This window comes from Capsella rubella, unplaced genomic scaffold (assembly GCF_000375325.1).
Source record: "Capsella rubella cultivar Monte Gargano unplaced genomic scaffold, Caprub1_0 scaffold_1, whole genome shotgun sequence".
Taxonomy (NCBI): Eukaryota; Viridiplantae; Streptophyta; class Magnoliopsida; order Brassicales; family Brassicaceae; genus Capsella; species Capsella rubella.
Genome location: NW_006238923.1, coordinates 5,794,333 through 5,812,074, shown reverse-complemented (window position 1 = coordinate 5,812,074; position 17,742 = coordinate 5,794,333). Strand labels below are relative to the sequence as shown.

At 39.4% G+C, this 17,742-nt stretch overlaps 5 protein-coding genes across 8 annotated transcripts; 2 read left to right on the top strand and 3 right to left on the bottom strand.

Annotated features, from left to right (window-relative positions):
- The first annotated feature begins 118 nt into the window (after positions 1-118).
- LOC17897170 (helicase SEN1) lies at positions 119-10,455 on the top strand. Of its 4 annotated transcripts, none has more exons than XR_002835339.1 (23): positions 119-429; positions 556-940; positions 1,138-1,254; positions 1,343-1,422; positions 1,549-1,695; positions 1,800-1,948; positions 2,036-2,166; positions 2,268-2,390; positions 2,477-2,550; positions 2,979-3,557; positions 3,645-3,753; positions 3,882-4,019; positions 4,348-4,641; positions 4,788-5,058; positions 5,135-6,267; positions 6,523-6,925; positions 7,062-7,978; positions 8,064-8,129; positions 8,209-8,334; positions 8,493-8,731; positions 8,822-9,870; positions 9,987-10,083; positions 10,375-10,455. XR_002835339.1 is itself a non-coding variant. In XM_006306510.2 (22 exons), exons 1-22 carry the CDS (start codon positions 305-307, stop codon positions 10,016-10,018), a joined length of 6,687 nt encoding a protein of 2,228 aa, XP_006306572.1. In that variant the 5' UTR covers positions 119-304; the 3' UTR covers positions 10,019-10,280. The 4 variants fall into 4 exon arrangements, 2 of the variants coding, with proteins under 2 accessions (XP_006306572.1, XP_023644780.1); XR_002835338.1 differs by having other exon boundaries at positions 10,296-10,383; XM_006306510.2 differs by lacking the exon at positions 10,375-10,455 and having other exon boundaries at positions 9,987-10,280.
- Positions 10,324-11,009, bottom strand: LOC17899418. Its single transcript, XM_006303698.2, has one exon. The coding sequence runs from the start codon at positions 10,907-10,909 to the stop codon at positions 10,475-10,477; it is 435 nt and encodes a 144-aa protein (XP_006303760.1). The 5' UTR covers positions 10,910-11,009; the 3' UTR covers positions 10,324-10,474.
- Positions 11,010-11,104: 95 nt separating this feature from the next.
- Positions 11,105-12,166, top strand: LOC111832662 (pyrophosphate-energized membrane proton pump 3; the record flags this gene model as incomplete). Its single annotated transcript, XM_023790283.1, is given in 5 exon segments — positions 11,105-11,186; positions 11,189-11,274; positions 11,346-11,457; positions 11,542-11,765; positions 11,896-12,166. Coding segments are annotated over 4 exon segments (501 nt in total), but the record flags the coding sequence as incomplete, so codon positions are not given.
- On the bottom strand, positions 12,111-13,561 carry LOC17898107. The gene is made up of 4 exons (XM_006304586.2): positions 13,495-13,561; positions 13,160-13,399; positions 12,919-13,069; positions 12,111-12,846 (listed from the first exon to the last, which is right to left on the bottom strand). The coding sequence occupies exons 1-4, from the start codon at positions 13,546-13,548 to the stop codon at positions 12,317-12,319; spliced, it is 975 nt and encodes a 324-aa protein (XP_006304648.1). The 5' UTR covers positions 13,549-13,561; the 3' UTR covers positions 12,111-12,316.
- Positions 13,562-13,833: 272 nt separating this feature from the next.
- Positions 13,834-17,156, bottom strand: LOC17900580 (U-box domain-containing protein 35). Its single transcript, XM_006304326.2, has 11 exons — positions 16,976-17,156; positions 16,804-16,895; positions 16,552-16,673; positions 16,257-16,450; positions 16,120-16,174; positions 15,697-16,024; positions 15,510-15,611; positions 15,016-15,426; positions 14,148-14,900; positions 13,993-14,063; positions 13,834-13,915 (listed from the first exon to the last, which is right to left on the bottom strand). Exons 1-10 carry the CDS (start codon positions 17,154-17,156, stop codon positions 14,007-14,009), a joined length of 2,295 nt encoding a protein of 764 aa, XP_006304388.2. The 3' UTR covers positions 13,834-13,915; positions 13,993-14,006.
- Between the last annotated feature and the right edge of the window lie 586 nt (positions 17,157-17,742).

Sequence of the window (17,742 nt, the reverse complement as noted above, 5' to 3'; positions counted from 1 at the left end):
AAAGCCCAATAGGCCCACTTGTTCTCTTTCCCACGTTTTAAAACGATGTCGTGTACCTGTTTATTTTTTCTACGCTCGCTTTTTTCTCTCTCCCACTAAGGCAACAAACAGTAAGGGCTTTCAAAATTGGTTCTTCTCTGGAAATCAAATATTGTCGACGAGGACCAAGAAATTCGGATTAAGGGATTTCAATTGGTTCTCCCCTGTGTAAATCAAAAACCCTAATTCCAGTCGCCGGAACTTTTGACTACAGCGGCTGTTGGATTGTTTTTTTGCCGCCGTTGTAAAAAAATTGAGAGCTAAAATGTCGACTAATGTCTCAAGTGGAGAGCTACTGAGCCGGTGGAGGAGAATCGAGGAAGACGAAGAGGAGAATGACGATTCTGATCCCTCTGCAGTACGACGTCTTAACCAGCGCAAGGAACAATGGTTTTGCTATACCTCTGATAGTTCATTGTTAAATCGATTTCATATCCGAAAATTAGACAAAATTCAGCTATTACATTGCTCTGATTTCAGTTCTAGCTGACTGTTTTGTTTTCTATCTTGCTCCAGGTTTACAGATGCATTCACTTTATTGATATCTTTGCCCAAGGATACTCATATTTGGTGTGGGCATGGTGATGTAATGGGACCTCTTATAGAGACATTCTACAATTACTTTAAAGATGATAGAGTTGATTCACCTCTCAAGGTCTTGTGGAAGAGAATATCTGAAGAGATGCGGCTTTGTGCTCAATGCATTTGTCAGCACCATCAGACTCAAGAGATGTATGAAAAAGAGTATGAGTGCTCTTCTGTTGGTCCACTACTTGCTGTGTTACGAAAACTTGATGAGGAAAGGGTCACCAGGCACTTGCAAGAGATTAACTCGAAAATCGAAAAAGGAACATATGATCCTGATCATCATCATGCAGAAGTTGTTAGTGTTATGTACGAGGTACTGTGGTATATTATCCGGTCTGAGATTTTTGTAACAGTTTCTTTTTCCTTCTTTTAAAACTACTGGATGATAACTGACTCTGATGATTTGTATTTTTCTATTCACTTTGAATCCTCAATCCTCATGTCATGTCAATTCTTTGCATCATGTGATTCGCATCTTCTAACTTGTGAGCCTTCGTTTTTTGGTGTCAGGTTTTGATGTTTCCCTTCTTCTTTGATGATATGTCCTTATGCTCTGAGTTTGAGAAATTTATTGAGTCAATCGACAACATTCACGAGCTTGCGTTTGCTGAGAACCAAGAATTTCCGGTATGTTAATAACCTGTGGAGAGCTTATTGTGTTTCCTTCTAAACAAAATCTATATGAATTTGTGTTTTCATATTTCATTCTTTTTAGGGTGTGTATGCTCTCCTTTTTCTCAATAGAAGGGTGCGTATAATTGGTTATCGCTTGGCAAGGGCCATGGGAAAGTTGAGGTATATTTCCCTTTTTATTACAGCGACTAAGTAAATTCATAGCTAACTCTGTTCGCAGGACTGTCTTTAGTGCTTCTGAAATTTTGATAGATATCATGTTTTGATCTTATCCTGCTATCATGGCAGATCAGCAACCCAGTTGGAGCGCCTCCAGCCATTGCTCAAGAAGTTCATTGGAATTCTGGAGATGGAGGGACTGCCTTCTGCGTCTCAAGAACCAAGGCCGAGGATTTATCTAGACCGCTCATCCATATGGCTTGGGATGACATCATTGTAAGAGTTAGTGACTAAATCTCCCCTTATTGTTTCATTGTTCGTTTACTGTTTTCGAAATATGCTTGATTCGTTGATTCCTGAATTTTTGTTGCTTATTAAAGGCTTGAGTTCTTAGAAGGCCCTGCTTTTGAAGAGGGGATATTAGAGCCGTACCCTATTTTTGTTGATACAGTGTTAAATCATATAAGTGGCGATTCACCTGAATTTTCGCTGGCTGTTAATTGCCTAAAAGAGCTATTTAAGACACTTGGTATGGTAACTATTGTCGTTTTTTAAAGTAGCCAGTATATCTTGAAGCTCTATATTAGGTTATTGACACATTCCCATGTGATAAAAGGTTGTAAGCTCTGGCTTAGGTCTACCTTATCCCCAAGTGTGATGCGTAACACATTGTTGGGTCAGTGTTTCCATACAAAAGCTGAGAAGATCCACAAAGCCATTTTTGATCTTTTCCAGCCTTTATTACAGGCAAGCTTGCATTAGTTTCTCTTACGTATATGATTCTCTTAGGAGATTGACATGCTTTCGTTTACTTACCTTGCCATATTTTGCATATCCTATTTGTCCAGTCCCTTGAAGCATTGCGAGATGGTGAGCACGAAAAGCAACGTAGACACTTTCTCTACTTTCTCCTTCATCAGGTCCCAGTTAGCAGTAACTTCAGCGTTTTAGCAAGAAGAATTGGCCACAAGGTAGTTCTACTTCTTTTCAATTAACACATATCTGTGGCATTTTTTTATACTCTTATCTTCATCAAACTTTTGAAATTTATCTTCAGATTGCTCTTCTTATTGTACTCAGAGGTTACACAATGAACCCTCCTTGCCCTCCCTTTGAGTGTGCACACATGTGGTTAGTATACTTTCGGCCTATTTTTTGTTTTGCAGCTGTTTGTTGTCTGTTACTTACTTGAAAAGTTGGCTTCTTTCTCAACCTTGGTTTTGAATTTTCATCAAATACTTATTACATGACATGAGTATTAAGTAGGACGGTTATAGTTTCATATATAATTTTTTTTTGTAGTTGTGATCGTTTCTTTCTCCCGGCAACTTTCATGTTAGCTTTATATGGATGTTAAATATTTTGACAGTCCTATGTGTAGAATACATAAAGTTCACTGGGGTCTGCTTGCAGTATGCCAAGATAGATAACTGTCATGTTTTGAGTGCTGTGTTCGGTGTATCGTCCTGTTCATTTGTAGTTTTGGAAAATTGTAAATGTTAGACAAGGACACAATAGTTTTCACAAAGACAATTCATGGAAGTCAACTGATGTGACAGGGGCCCATCTCTTGTGTCGTCGTATAAAGATTCTTCACTCCATATTTCATTGCGACAACCTGCTATTGATCTTGTCCAAGCTATCTTGGTATCTGATGCAACAGCCTTACTAGCTTCGCTGCTACGTAATAATACTGGTAAATATATGGACAATGAGTTGCAATATGACGACAATGAAAGTAATCTCCCCTTTTCCCATACTGCTGATGATGCAAGTGATCTTCACTGGAGAGCCTTTACCCAGCAGAGCAAAATTACTCTTGGGGAATGTAAAGAGTGGATGTGCATCCCGATGCTGTGGATTTCTACTCTTACAAATACAAATCTTCTAAACCTTCCAGTATCGCTATCCCAAGCAGTATTTTGGTCTCGATCACGATTTTGTTTGGTGGAATCTGATAAGAATGATGAAATGACACTTGATATAGAAACTTGGCTTTCATCTTCTGCTGTTGAAATCCAAGGCACGCTTGGGTGGAAGGTAGCAACAGGATCTGATGACGGAGGACCAGGAAAGGAGTCCAAAAACTCTGTGACAGTATCTAAAATGTGTCTTACTTTGACACGAACATTGAAGAGGTACTCATTTTCACTGTTGTGGTAGGAACACTACTAATTTTTCTATTACCCTTTGTAGTAGTAAGTTTATGGGTTTTGATTTTGTAGATTGACCACTTGTTATCTGGTCCAAATGGGTGAAGAATGTCGAAAAAAGTGGACCTGGGTACCTGGGATGGCCGAAACCTTCATCCTTTCTCTTTCAGACCCAGATGACGTATGTAATTACCTATAATGATGTCCTGGGTACCATTATAAAAGATGATGACTAGATATTTATTACTCTATGTTCTTGTTCTATTGTGTGTAAAGTTGAACAATTGCTAGTGTTATTTTTGTTAACAGAATGTAAGGCAATTTGGAAAGTCTATGCTGGAACACGTTTCAAATACCAGAGGTCTGTCTTGTGGGCTGAAGTTTCTCTGCTCTCAAAGTTCACATCTCCTATTTGTTTCTTCTGGAGTTAGACATGTTTTACAGCAGGTAAACAGCAGCTAATTTTTTCATTCAACATATAGGAGGATATGCATGCAATGAGACATTTAACTATCTATTTTGAAGTATGTCATGGGATGCAAGTTCAGTAGTACTCTGCATTCTTCTGCTCCGTGGGTATTGTTGTTCTTAATGTTAGTCTTTGCTAAGGCTACAGATCTTCCACCCTTTTCCACTATAGAAATTGAAAGTCTAGCCTGAGCATTTCACATACTTCAGTTTTTTTTAATCATGAGTGTCTACATTTTTCATTAGTCTGTGACTTGCAACTGTTTTTATTTGCTTATATCTTCTGTTTTTTTCCTGATTTTGGCAGGTCCATTTGAGCTCTGTCCTACAAAGCTTTCAGATCTTGCACCATTTTTTCTTTTTGTTGTTTAAGTTGCTCAAGGAAGAGGAGGTGGCCAGTACTGACGAAGTGAAGAGCTCGGCAGGGGGATTTTTGAGGCAACCTAATTTTAATGCTTTGCCTGTGAGTGAGGGCAGAAATTCCTTGAGTGCTACGCCTGAATTATTAAAGTTTCATTACTTGCTGGCAGAAGTTGCATTGGGCGTGATAAGGAAGTGTCTAGTTGAGGGAAAGGCTTTCATCCATCAAAGTCTTTGCCAGGTATTATTTGAAAGTTCTCATAGATTGATCTCTGGTTATACTACTGCTTGTTATTTATTCTGCTGTCCTCTTTGGCTGTATGTGTTTCTTTTTGGAACGTGTCTAGTTTTTTCTTTTTCTAAGGTTCCGATTTTCTAATTTGGCAGATGACATGTGTGCGTTTGCTTGAGATTCTTCCTGTTGTTCTGGGAAAACTTAGAGTAAGCGATGAAGACTCCTGTGATGCTAGAGGAACTTTGAAAGATACATCTGATCTTAAATGGCTTCCTGATCTCATTGATTGGGGAAGGTCACAACTTAAGGTTGTTGTTGCATATTGGAAACGGGCATTAGTGGCTTTGCTAGACATCTTACAAGGATCAAACAGTGACGCTTGCTCCTCAGCAGTCCAAGCTATCAGACATGTTATACTCTCTGGTTAGTGGATTCTTGCTTGTCAATTGTTTATAACTGGCATACAGTTCATAATGCTCTCTGCCTCTTCTTAATTCAGATGATGTTGACATCGAGCAATTAGCAGAACAAATTTCGCGCCTGGTTCCCAAGGCGACTGAGTACAAGATTCTCAAACCTGTTGATGTTGTTGGCAAAGTACTAGATAATATGATGGATCTAACAGTGGATGAGGCAGAGAAGGAATCATTGAAGAAGTTACCTAGTCTGCATAAGTCTCATCAACCTGATATCAAGAAAACTCTTCCACCTATTAAAAGTATCTCACAGGTCTCTTCTCTGAAGAAGAGTACTTCTGGTAGGGATGCTTCAAAGCTTTCAACGTCAGTTCATTCAGAGAGAGATGTTACAGTTAGCTCAAGTAATATTGTCAAGGATCTTCCCACGAGAAATGCTGAACCAAGCAAGGCTGCAGGTATGAGTAGGGAAGCGGAAAAAAGACAGAATATGGAAAATCCTGTTTCATTTGAAAACAGACCCAACTTAAAGAAGGCTACTGATGAACTCGTCCCTCGTGCAACTTTAAAAGAGCCTCAGAAATCTGCGATTTCCAAGGCGAAAGACATGGATTTGAGAAAAGTAGTGAATGAGACAGAGGCTGATCCTTTGGACTTGGCTCTTAAACCTCGGAAACCACAGTTATTACCCCTGGCAAAACCAGGGCCTATTGTTCCCAAAAGACAAGTCATTCAACTTTGTGCACCTGTCAATAAGACATCCGATCGTTGGCAAAGGCAAGAAGCCGGACTCAAACGATTTAGACCACCAAAGCTTGAAGATTGGTTTAGAAAGATTTTGCAAATGGACTACTATGCGATTGTGGGATTGGCGTCAACAAATAAAGATGAGAATCAGATTGTTGGAAAGTTTAGGGAAGTTCCTGTTCGCTTTGGTTCACCTGAGCAATATATTCAGATTTTTCAGCCTTTGGTTCTGGAGGAGTTTAAAGCACAGTTGCAAAGTTGCTTCCAGGAGATATCATCACTGGGGGAGATATATTATGGTGTTTTGTCTGTTTTATCGATTGAAAGGGTTGACGATTTTCACTTTGTTCGTTTTATGCAAGATGAAAATGATGGATCCAACTCGAAAAGTTTTTCTGAGAATGACTTGGTTTTGTTCACAAAAGAGCATCCAGAAAACAGCAATATGGGTGTTAATATGATGGGAAAGGTATGTGGTATTTTGTTTAACTTGCACCCTCTTGGTAAAGTAGAATCAGGAATGTATATGCTTGAAAACCACAAATATACTATAGTTACTTGATCAGATATATTCAGGGTGCTGGTTTGGAGCTTCAACGGAATTTGATTTACTTATTTTAATATAAGATAAAGAGTTATTCCTGATGTTCTGATACTCTACATAGTTGTTGGATATATACTTTGAAAGATCAGGATAGAGATTACTTACCTTGCTGTTTCTTAGGTGGAAGGACGGGAATGGGATGACAAAAAACGGTCCAGCATTTTGAATATACGCTTGTATCTTCAGAATGCGTCGTCACGTCTGAATCAAGCTAGAAGGAATCTCTTGGAACGTAGCCAGTGGCATGCAAGTCGCATTCTCAACATTACATCCCAAGTTCGAGAATTTCAAGCTCTGTCGTTCATAAAGGATATTCCTGTACTTCCTCTGATCTTAAATCCTATGAGTGATGCTAATTATGATTCTGAAGTTAAAAAGTCAGATCTGCGTTCACTACCACATTCTCTACAGCAAATACTTAAATCATCTTTCAATGAGAGTCAACTTCAGGCTATTAGTGTTGCTATTGGCTCATCCAATTTGATGAAAGCGTTTGACATTTCACTTATTCAGGGTCCTCCAGGTTAGTCATTTTATTTCTCTGTCACTAAAGCTAATAATGTCATAAGATGCTCTGGGAGAAAATTTAGCATTTTGCACTAATTGATTGTTGATGTTGGACTTTGATGAATGTAAAGAAATTTCGTTTGCTCCTGTAGGGACTGGCAAGACTCGCACTATTGTTGCCATTATTAGTGGCTTGCTTGCATCCGTTTCACATAAAGCAAGTGGTAGGGGGAATTCTGAACAAGATCATAGTTCATCAACTTCTAGGCAGAGAATGAATCCGAATGTTGCTCTTGCAAGGGCATGGCAAGATGCAGCTATGGCTAAACAGCTAAATGATGACGGGGAAACAAAGAAAAAGATAGGAGAAAAGATTGGTAGAGGAAGGGTGCTGATCTGTGCTCAGTCAAATGCTGCAGTTGATGAATTAGTTTCAAGGATATCCAGTCTAGGCATATATGGCGGGGATGGGAAGATGTTCAAACCTTATCTTGTGAGGGTTGGAAATGCAAAAACTGTTCATCCAAATTCAATGCCCTTCTTTCTTGACACCCTTGTTGATCAGCGTTTGGCAGAGGAGAGAATGCGGATAAACGAATCTAAGAGTAGTAAGGGTGCAGATTCTTCTGCAATACTGCGCTCTAATCTAGAAAAGATTGTCGATCAGATCACACATTTTGAAGCTAAGCGTGCAAACATAAATCAAGAAAGTTTAGACGCCAGAGAGAAGCCAGCGAATGAACACCTGAACAAAGATGATGATGGCAAGCCAATGTCCGATGCGGAGCTAGGAATAAGATTGCGGAGGTTATATGAGCAAAAGAGAAAGATTTACAAAGATCTTAGTGCTGTTCAGGCTCAAGAGAGAAAAGCTAACAATGAAATTAGAGCATTGAAACATAAGTTGCGGAAGTCCATTCTTAAAGAAGCTCAAATAGTTGTTACAACTTTAAGTGGTTGTGGAGGAGATTTGTACAATGTTTGTGCTGAATCTTTATCTGCCCATAAATTCGGTAGTCCATCTGAAGATAATTTATTTGATGCGGTAGTGATTGACGAAGCAGCTCAGGTAAATATTTGTAGCATGCTTTCTTGTTTGACATAAGGTGTTCTCGTCACAGTTCATCACTTTTTTTGTTTTTGTGGCTGTACAGGCTTTGGAACCCGCTACACTGATTCCTCTGCAGTTGTTAAAGTCAAAAGGAACGAAATGTATAATGGTGAGAGTTGTTCACTTGTGTTACAGAAGTTTCTACTATATTTGCAGTTGTACCTGAATAACCTTGTCTCTTATTACAGGTTGGAGACCCAAAGCAGCTTCCAGCAACAGTTCTCTCTAACGTTGCAAGTAAATTTTTGTATGAATGTAGCATGTTTGAACGTCTACAGAGGGCTGGGTATCCTATCCTTATGCTTACCCAGCAGGTACGCTGATTACTTGATACTTTCTCCTTCTTTTAAATTGGAAGTTTCCCCTGCAATTTTATCTTTGTTGTGTTAGCTAAATGGTTGAACGTTTGCTTGAAACTAGAAAATTATGTCTGTGTCTGGAAGTTGGGCTAATATGCTTTCTCTCCTAACAGTATAGGATGCATCCAGAAATTTGTAGATTCCCGTCCATGCACTTCTATGACAGTAAGTTACTAAACGGTGTCGACATGTCAAACAAGTCAGCCCCATTTCACGAAAGTCCTCATCTTGGACCGTACGTTTTCTATGATATCGTTGATGGCCAAGAGCATCGAAGTGGAGATTCTAGCTCCGTTTGCAATGAACAAGAAGCTGAAGCAGCTGTTCAACTACTTAGATTTTTCAAGAAGAGGTCATTATTCATCTTAAGCCATCTATTTACACAATGTTTAAGAAAATTCTATGATATCATTTTACTCACTGGCTAGCTTGTTACTTACAGATACCCCTCTGAATTTGTTGCTGGAAGGATTGGCATTATAACTCCTTACAAACGTCAGCTTGCAGTTTTACGTTCGCGTTTCACTGGTGCATTTGGGGCTCAAGTAACAGCAGATATGGAACTAAATACTGTCGATGGTTTTCAAGGCAGAGAAGTTGACATATTAGTGCTATCCACGGTAAGAGCTACACATTCTGCTCCTGATGGGATCAATCAAAGTCGGATTGGTTTTGTTGCAGATGTTAGACGCATGAATGTTGCTCTCACTAGAGCCAAACTCTCCCTTTGGGTTTTGGGTAACACACGAACCTTGCAAAGAGACCATAACTGGGCTGCTCTTGTGAAAGACGCAAAAGAAAGAGAAGTCATTATACCAGTTAAGAGACCGTACAACTACATGTTTGGCGAAAAAGTGATGGAACAAAACCATTCTGAGAATCTTCTAGATAAATTTTCTAAGCCTGAGAAGCAGCATTCACGTCGCAAGGAACAGATAGCAGAGACATCTAATGATAGAAAAATGAGGAAATCCGATGGAGATGTTGTGCCTCTCTTATCAAAAGGATCAGAGAGCAAGCACAGCAAACGAAAAGCCAAAGAAGAAGCTTCGTCTCAAAGGACAAAACTAGTTGCAAGCAGTGAGAAAGTAACATCCGAAGAGACTCTGAGAGGGAGCCATGAAAAGAAAGAAAAAATGAAAGGTAGAGAGAAAAACAGTAACCCAGAGAATAGAGATGCAAATAGTTATAAGAAGGAAAATTCAAACGAGTGGAAGAAATCTAAGAAGGCTTCATCAAAGGCTGACAGTAGCAAGAGGGCAGATCCCACAGATGAAGTTGGACAGAAAGATAGACAGATAAACAAAGGCAATGCTTCTAATCAAGGTGGTGTTGAAGATATGATATCCAAACGGAAGCAACAGCGTGAAGCAGTTGCTGCCATTCTAAATTCGTCTCTGATTCCTTCACATAAGCCCAAACCTCCAAAGCGACCATTGTCCCCAGGTTCAACCGCTGGCAGTCATACAAGACCGCCTAAAGCAATCAAAGGTAAGATTTCATTATATATCAAACGTCTTTATGTTTTGCCTCGGAAGCTGATGTGCAAATGTAAATTACTGTCGTAATGCTAAATTTTGCTCACTTGATGCGATTCTTATTTGCAGAGTCCAGCAAGAACAACAGTAAACAAAGATAACACGGAAACTGATGTCACAGTTGATTTCCCACAATCGTGCCAGTTGCTAAATTCCAGTTTGATGGGTAAGTTTTATGCATTCCTTTGGCATCATCATAGGTTCTCTCTGAGACTAGCAGTGAGAGAAAATTTTGGCTAACCTGTAGTATTTGCAACTCCAGTCGCAAATTTTGTCTGTGAAGTTGCCTGCTAAGAATTATTTTCATTTTTCCTGTGTATATTTTCTTTTATTCTAAAGTAAAACATGCCTTTTTTTTTTTAATCAATTTTACATTAGGTTTTCTTTATTTGGAGGCAAAATTAAATGGGATAATGTAATAACGAGATGATTTTGTTCCAACAAATACAAAAATTAGAAGTGGCTGAGAACTCAAATTTCGCTACTACAACAAACACCGGAAGAAGAACAAAGAAACCAAAATCATTGGAGAATGGAGAACATCTCTTTCGAACATTTCAAGGGGCAGCTGACGGATCAGTCCCGCTCTTAACGGCGGACCAAATTTGGGCAATGCCTCTGGTGACGTGAGGCCAGACGGCGTTAACTCCGTTAAGTGCAGCACCAGAAGCTAACCCCAAGACGAAAGTCTCAACGTATCCAGGTTTCGTCTCTAGCTTTGCGTCGACGACGGCGAGCCTCCCGGTAATGGCGTCGATTTTTCTGGCGTCGGTTACAAGCTTATCCTTACTCGATTGGTTTCTGGAAGACGAAACGACTCGGACGAGCGCGTTTTGTAGGTCTTCGATGACCTTAACCGAAGCTTCTGCTGGTTCTAGCCCTCGTTTCTGGTAGTGAGAGATTAGCTCCGTCGGAGTTGGGAATTTTTTGGATTTCTGCTTTTGCTCTGCTTTACTTTCCTCCGCCGTGTTCGGTGTCGCCGGTTGCTTCATCTTCTTCTTCTCCGGAGAAACTACTGCAGAATTCGAGTGTTTTGCAGCTACCTAGTACTAGTAGCCAGGATAATTTTTTATTATAAAAAGGAAAACACAACTTTGGGTAAGAATTTCCTCCGTGGACCATCTGTTGGGCTTTGGCCCACGAATGCTGTGAAATAAGTATATAGAAAAATAATAGTCTCTTGTCTATTGCAGCCAGAAAGTGTCCGTGAGATCACTGATGTTCTTGATGCTGTTGGGAACACCACAAAAGCAACAACAAAAGGGTTTGCTATTGGGCTTGTGCAGCAGTTGGTCGAACTGCACAGGAGGTTGTCAGCGAAGTAAGAAGACAGTTTATTGAGAGGCCTGGCATTATGGTAAAATATATACATCCTCCCCTTTTATTACTTTTTTCCATTTGGGTATCCTTTTGAACTTAATGTAACAGGACTACAAGGAGAAACCTGATTATGCTCGATGTGTTGCCATTGTTGCATCTTCAGTTTTGAAGGAGATGATAAAACCAGGAGCGTTGGCTATAGTATCACCGATTGCAGTTGGTAAGTCAGTAACACGTTGGTTAAGCTGCCAGATGAGAAAGAAAGAAACATAATAATAAAACCCTCTGTATTTGGTATCCTCAGGTTTCGTGTTCCGGATCTTGGGATACTACTACACGGGACAGCCTCTGCTTGGAGCAAAAGTAGTAGCTGCAATGCTAATGTTTGCAACAGTATGTGGTATCTTAATGGCACTCTTCCTAAATACAGCAGGAGGTGCTTGGGACAATGCAAAGAAATACATTGAGACTGGAGCACTTGGAGGCAAAGGAAGTGATTCCCACAAAGCTGCAGTAACTTGGTGATACGTAAGCAATCTTTCAAGTTCCTTGTGCTTTCTCCTCTTCTTAGTCTCCACCTCATTGGTCATTTCCTTTTTACTTTCAATGTGAAAGTCCAACTTTTTTCTACTGATAAATCATGTCTTTTAATGGCAAGTGTGGGAGACCCTTTTAAGGACACAGCCGGACCGTCGATTCACGTTCTCATCAAGATGTTGGCGACTATCACGCTTGTCATGGCTCCAATCTTTTTTTGATAAAAGATATATCTAATCATCTTTGCACATATATAGTGAATGAAAGAGCTGAGGTAGGTTATGAATTCATGCAACATGTTTAAGGTTTAGTGTACTCTAAAATGGATCATTGAACTGATACTAAGCACTTCCCTGTGTCATTTTATATTTTAAACCAAACTATTTGAGTCATGTTCATAACAGGTTAAATACACCAAACTTTGACCCCTAAGAAAGAAAAAATAAAACCACCTAAAGCCGTCCATACTTGTCTTCAAAACACTAGTTAGTAGCTTTATCATCTAAGTATAATATAGCTGACTAGTGGGCATCCCACCATTATTACTCCCATGCACCGCGAAGCAGCGGAGTGGCTTCAACATCGTCCCCGAAAGTCTTCAAAAGATCGCAAGTCGAGTCATCACCGTCACCCTCAGGGTCCAACTCCATCCCTAACTCTTCCTCTATATCGTCGGACGCCGAAATCAACAACAACTCGCATCCTTCGTAGTTCAGGAAATCGGGCGGGTCCGCTGCCCCAAACCGGGTATGGCCTAAATGGGCTTGAAGATGTGCCGGAAAATGAGCCCTCCTCTTTCTCTGCAGCCCACCAAAGCCTGACCGTCCTCCTCCTCCTTGCTCTGGATTTCGTATTTGGATCAAGAAGGATCCTTCGGGTTCTATGTTCATCGACTCTTGTGGCTCTTGTGCTCTGGTATGCGACTTAGATGGGAATTCGAGCTTGTAGACTAGATGTGTATGGTGTTTTCGTGTCGGACTAGGCTTATGTCGGAGGATTCGATATATTCCTTCTCCGACAGCTCTAGCCGGCGGTTTCTGTCTATGTCCTCGAGTCTTGGTCTCATACTCCTCTGACAAACAAATCATAATCACAAAAATTCACCAAATATTACTGTAAATGCAAGAAAGTAAGAAACTATTACCTTCTTTGAGAGCAGTTTTAACATCTTCAACATTTGTGGTCACCATCTCCACGAATCCCCAAAAAGGTTGTGACTTCTTGCTCGGATCAGGTAGACTCTTCTTACCCATCACAATGAATCGTAGCAGAAGTTGTTTCTCGATGTTCACTTTCTACAAAGATTGAGATTAGACTTAATAATTTATGATCATGTAATAAGAGCTTAATCCCTAGTACTGCTTTGTTCTTAATTCTTGTGCTACCTCCACGCCGTGTCCTCCTTCACCTTGGTTCTTGGCGCCGGAGGAGCTAGTGCTAGCATCTCCGTCACCGGAATCTTTATCGGAACCTTCTTTACCTGAAAGAGGGTCTTGTTTCTCCTCCGTAGGATTCTCACCGGACTCAGGACGCATCACTATGTACAACCTTTGAACATCATCCAGACTGTGAGCTTCTTCTTTGTTAACCTTTGGCCTATAAAAGAAGAATATTTCTCCTCTTTCCTGATTAATATAAACTGACCTCATCAAAAACAGAGACCAGAGTGGGTTTTTAAACTTGGATACATAAGCAAAGAACAGAGGAATGTAAATAAAACCTGAATCTCAACTTGAGGATCTGGTCTCGTCTTGACCTCTTTACCTTGTCCCATTGTTTCTGATTTCTCTCGTACCTTAGAAAAATACCTCGTTTAAAACCCCATTAAAGAAAGACTTTTCTTTTTCTTGTGTAAACACTTGACAACGTCAGAACATTCCCACGTTGTTATTTACGTGTCGACTAACATGTAATTCATAGTTTAAAAAAAAATATAATTTTACAGCATGAATCTCCATGGTAAATTTGTATTTCCACGTATATACAACATATTGTTCCTTTGATAAAAAAAGAAAATACAAAAATTATACACAAATCCGACTCTAGTAAAACCATAGCCACTTGTTTGCTTCAGCTCAAATAAGCAACTACTTTTCTGAATAAATTGCTCTTGGCTTGCTTCTATTGAAGTTAGTTATCTCCTGCAAATCAAAATCTTAATCAGGACTGTTTATCTTAAAAATACGTGAACGTAAGATGAAAGACAATTATATCTTACCAAATTCCTTAAAACTATGGGTTTGATATAGAAGATCCAGTATTTGATATTAAAGGAGCACTCCTACCTTCCTGCAATATATATCCCACAAAAACATAAACATCACAGAGAGACATCTAAGCTGATGGAAGTGTTTTCGAATAAAATCTTCTTACCGATGTATAAGAGATTTGACTAGCATGTGAAGATCGTCCTTTTCCAGCATAATACACAGATTCAAGACTCTCTTCACCAAGCTCTCGAAGTCTATTAAGCTCAGGCATTACTTCTTTACCAAGATCAGGCCTATCTTTTCTTCTTAACTCGGCACATTGTAGCGATAACTTTGCAAGAGCCAAAGCTTCCTCTACTGGCCAATCTGGTACTGCAGGATCGAGCATATCTTTCAATGTCCCTTCTTCGATCGCTTGTTCCACGTAATAAGCCAAACCCATCGGCTGCTTCGCCGTCAAAAGCTGCAAAAGCATGATTCCGAGAGAATAAACATCTGATTTCACACCCAGCATCCCCGTTTGTTGATACTCCGGGTCAATGTAACAGAACGTCCCTGCAGCTGATGTTACTCGATACTGAGTCACGTTTTCAGCTACCGCGGGGACGAGTCTTGCAAGCCCGACGTCACTGATCTTGCTGACGTAATTGTGGTCGAGAAGTACGTTTCCTGGTTTCAAGTCTCTGTGGACTATTGGTTCTGGTTTTGTCTGGTGGAGGAAGAGGAGACCCGTAGCGATCTCAGCAGCGATCCTGAAACGCAACTGCCATGAAATTGGCGGTGTGTTTCCGCGTCTGAAAAGGCGGTCATCTAAGCTTCCTTTGGCCATGTATTCGTATACGAGGATACCGTATTCTGGACAAGCTCCTAAGAGAAGCACCATGTTTGGATGTCTTATGCAGCTTAGTACTTCAACCTGAGTCAAGTTTCAAAGTATTTCATTCAACAACCTCTTTCTTGTAACACAAGTAAGCGATAGGGAAAACAGAGTTACTTGAGAAAATTTGTAGAGAAGATAGTGATTTTGTTACCTCTTTGTGAAACTGTGATCTTCCTTGAGCAGCGTCAGGGCGTAAAACCTTAACAGCAACACTTGTGTGATCAAGATGACCTCTAAAGACAGGCCCATACCCTCCTTCTCCAACTTTTCTTGACTCTGCGAAATTATTTGTACCTTCTTCGATCTCTTGAACAGAGTATTTCCTGTATCGGACTATACTATGTCGAGAGAAAGAATCGCTTTCTTTCAATACCTTCATCTCTGCGTTTAGCCTCCTATTTGCTTCTGCTTCAGCAAGCCTGTTTGCAGCTTCAGCCGCTTCCAAGGCAGTTTTGGCTTTTGCTCTCTCTTTTTCCACCATTGACATTGCTGTTTCCTCTGTCATCTTTAATTCTTCTAATCGTCTTTCCTCTTCTGTTCTTAGCTTTTGCAGCTCTGTCGCCTAAACCAGATTTTTAACCAATTTATAAATCAATCCTCTTGAGGTAAAGAACAACATGGATCTTAAAGATGTATAATAAGTACCTCGTGCCTTGCGGTTAAAGCTTCTCTGCAAGCTGAGCTATACATATCCATAGTTTGTTTCAGCTCTAAACGCAGTCTCCTCATTTGAGCTTCAACATCATCCTGCAACAAAGTTTTGATGGAACTGTAATTGAAAAACAAATCGGAGAGCAATACAAAAGAAATATGATTTGATTTCAACTTATACCAAGCTCTGAGATGAATAAGAACAAGAAGTTCTTCCACTATCATCAGAAACAGTAGAAGAGCCATTGAGATAACTCATATCCGTAAACTTGATTCCTAATCTATGTGAGCCAATGCTCTGATCTGAGCTCGTTGACATTCTTGAGGTTCTTGCTGATTCTGGTAAGTCGTAGGTGAAAGAAGATCGATCTACACTCGGCCTCCCCGAGCTGATGAAGGAAATGTCGGATTCTTGTTGAGAAGCGCTGATGTATGAGAACTCTGACTCTGAATCTGAGAAATCCCCCACTAATTTCATATGTCCATGTGGTGGTTTTGGCAGCCCTAATCTACAAAAGTCGAAATCAAAAGACTTGTGACATTTTTGAGGAAGCTACACGTACGTAAGAGATTTCTCGATTGTTTTGCTAACAGAATATAATACCTGGTAACATCAGAATCAACTGATCTTCGTCCCCTAGGCACGGCCGGTGTGTTAGCTGTTGAAAACAAAGAAGATGGTAGATTTTAAAGAGAGATGCTTTTCACGCAAGCAACGATATATAAAAAAAAAACTCGGACCTGGTTTATGTTTTCTCTCAATGGCGATAGTATCATGATGAGTCTCTGATGGTTCGTTAAGAACTGATGGATGATAAGGAGCAGGACGCGAGGAGTTTCGTACCGAAGAGATCTTTCCTTTGGAGATGACGTAAACATTGCAGAAATCTGGGGCTGCTTTTGACACACTCGTTGGTAAATCCGTTTTGAATCTTCTGTTAAGGATCAAAATCATCAAAAAAAGGAAACCCTAAGTTTGGTTAAATACTTGTTCCGCACCCAAACCAATAAAATCATTAATCATCAGTTGTATTACCGCATAAAGCTGTTCCGTGATGGAGCACCAAGAACTAGATTCTCAATCGCAGAAACCGTAACATATTCGACTATTGCTTTGACTTTGTCTACGTCTTCAAGCACAACGTCCAGACAATGGATCTGCATGCATGCATGCATAAAACCAAAAATAAATAAATTAAATAAAAAAGCTTTGAAACTTGGATTTAAATTAAGTATACATACAAGCCTGTTACAAAAAAAAAAAAAAAAAAAAATTAAGTATACATACCTCTTTGCGGCTGCAGTAACAGTGGAAGGATACAAAGAGATCTTTCGTCTGTTTCTCCATTTGTTGCTTATGTGAGATTCCTTCTTCAATGTCTGCAATTGAATAACACAATTTAAAAACCCTAAAAACTAAACTGGAAATGAAATGTGAGACATAATATATTAATGTGAACCTAGAGAAGATTGAGATTTGGGAAGGACATGAATAAGGGCAAGAGTTTGTCCACGAGAGGCAAGATTCTCCAATGTCCATTTGATAGCATTTTGGCTACTTTTGTCTTTATCTATTGCTATCGCCACAGAACCACTTCTCGTTCCTTTGTTGTTTGTCGCTTCTGCTTTCGGTAGCCACATTTTTTATTTTCTTTTCTTCTTCTTCTTGTTCTTTCTTCTCTTCTTTTTATTTTTATTTTTGTAAAAGAAACAAAATAAAAAAATGGAGAAATTTCCTTTTTTCCCTCGTTAGTAAGTGTTATATTTGTAATACTTTATCAAAAAAAATTTTATCAAAAAGAAAAAAAAAAAAAATAGTATCCGCAAATTTCTAATGTTGATCATAAAAGAAGAAAATAGATAATGCAATGGGTTGAGGGATTTTTTCTATAACTTTTTCTTTTGTCTGATGGAGGCTATTTCAAGGTTCTATATTTGGATATGAAAAACTAATTTCGGAGGTAATAATTCAAACCACACAAAGTAATAAGTTTTTTCTAAATTCTATTACATTCGTGGAAATTAAACGAGAAAAGTGTTAAAACTATAAAACATATTTCTATTTACCTTTCTTTTTTTAATACTTTCAAAATAGTAAAAGGTGAAACAAGTAACAACAACAAAAATAACCGTAGTGATAAAAGCAAACTAATTACTTTTATAGAAAGGCACATTACGTGACAATATTAACGATTTAGAAGAGTTTTAAAGGAAAAAAATATCATTT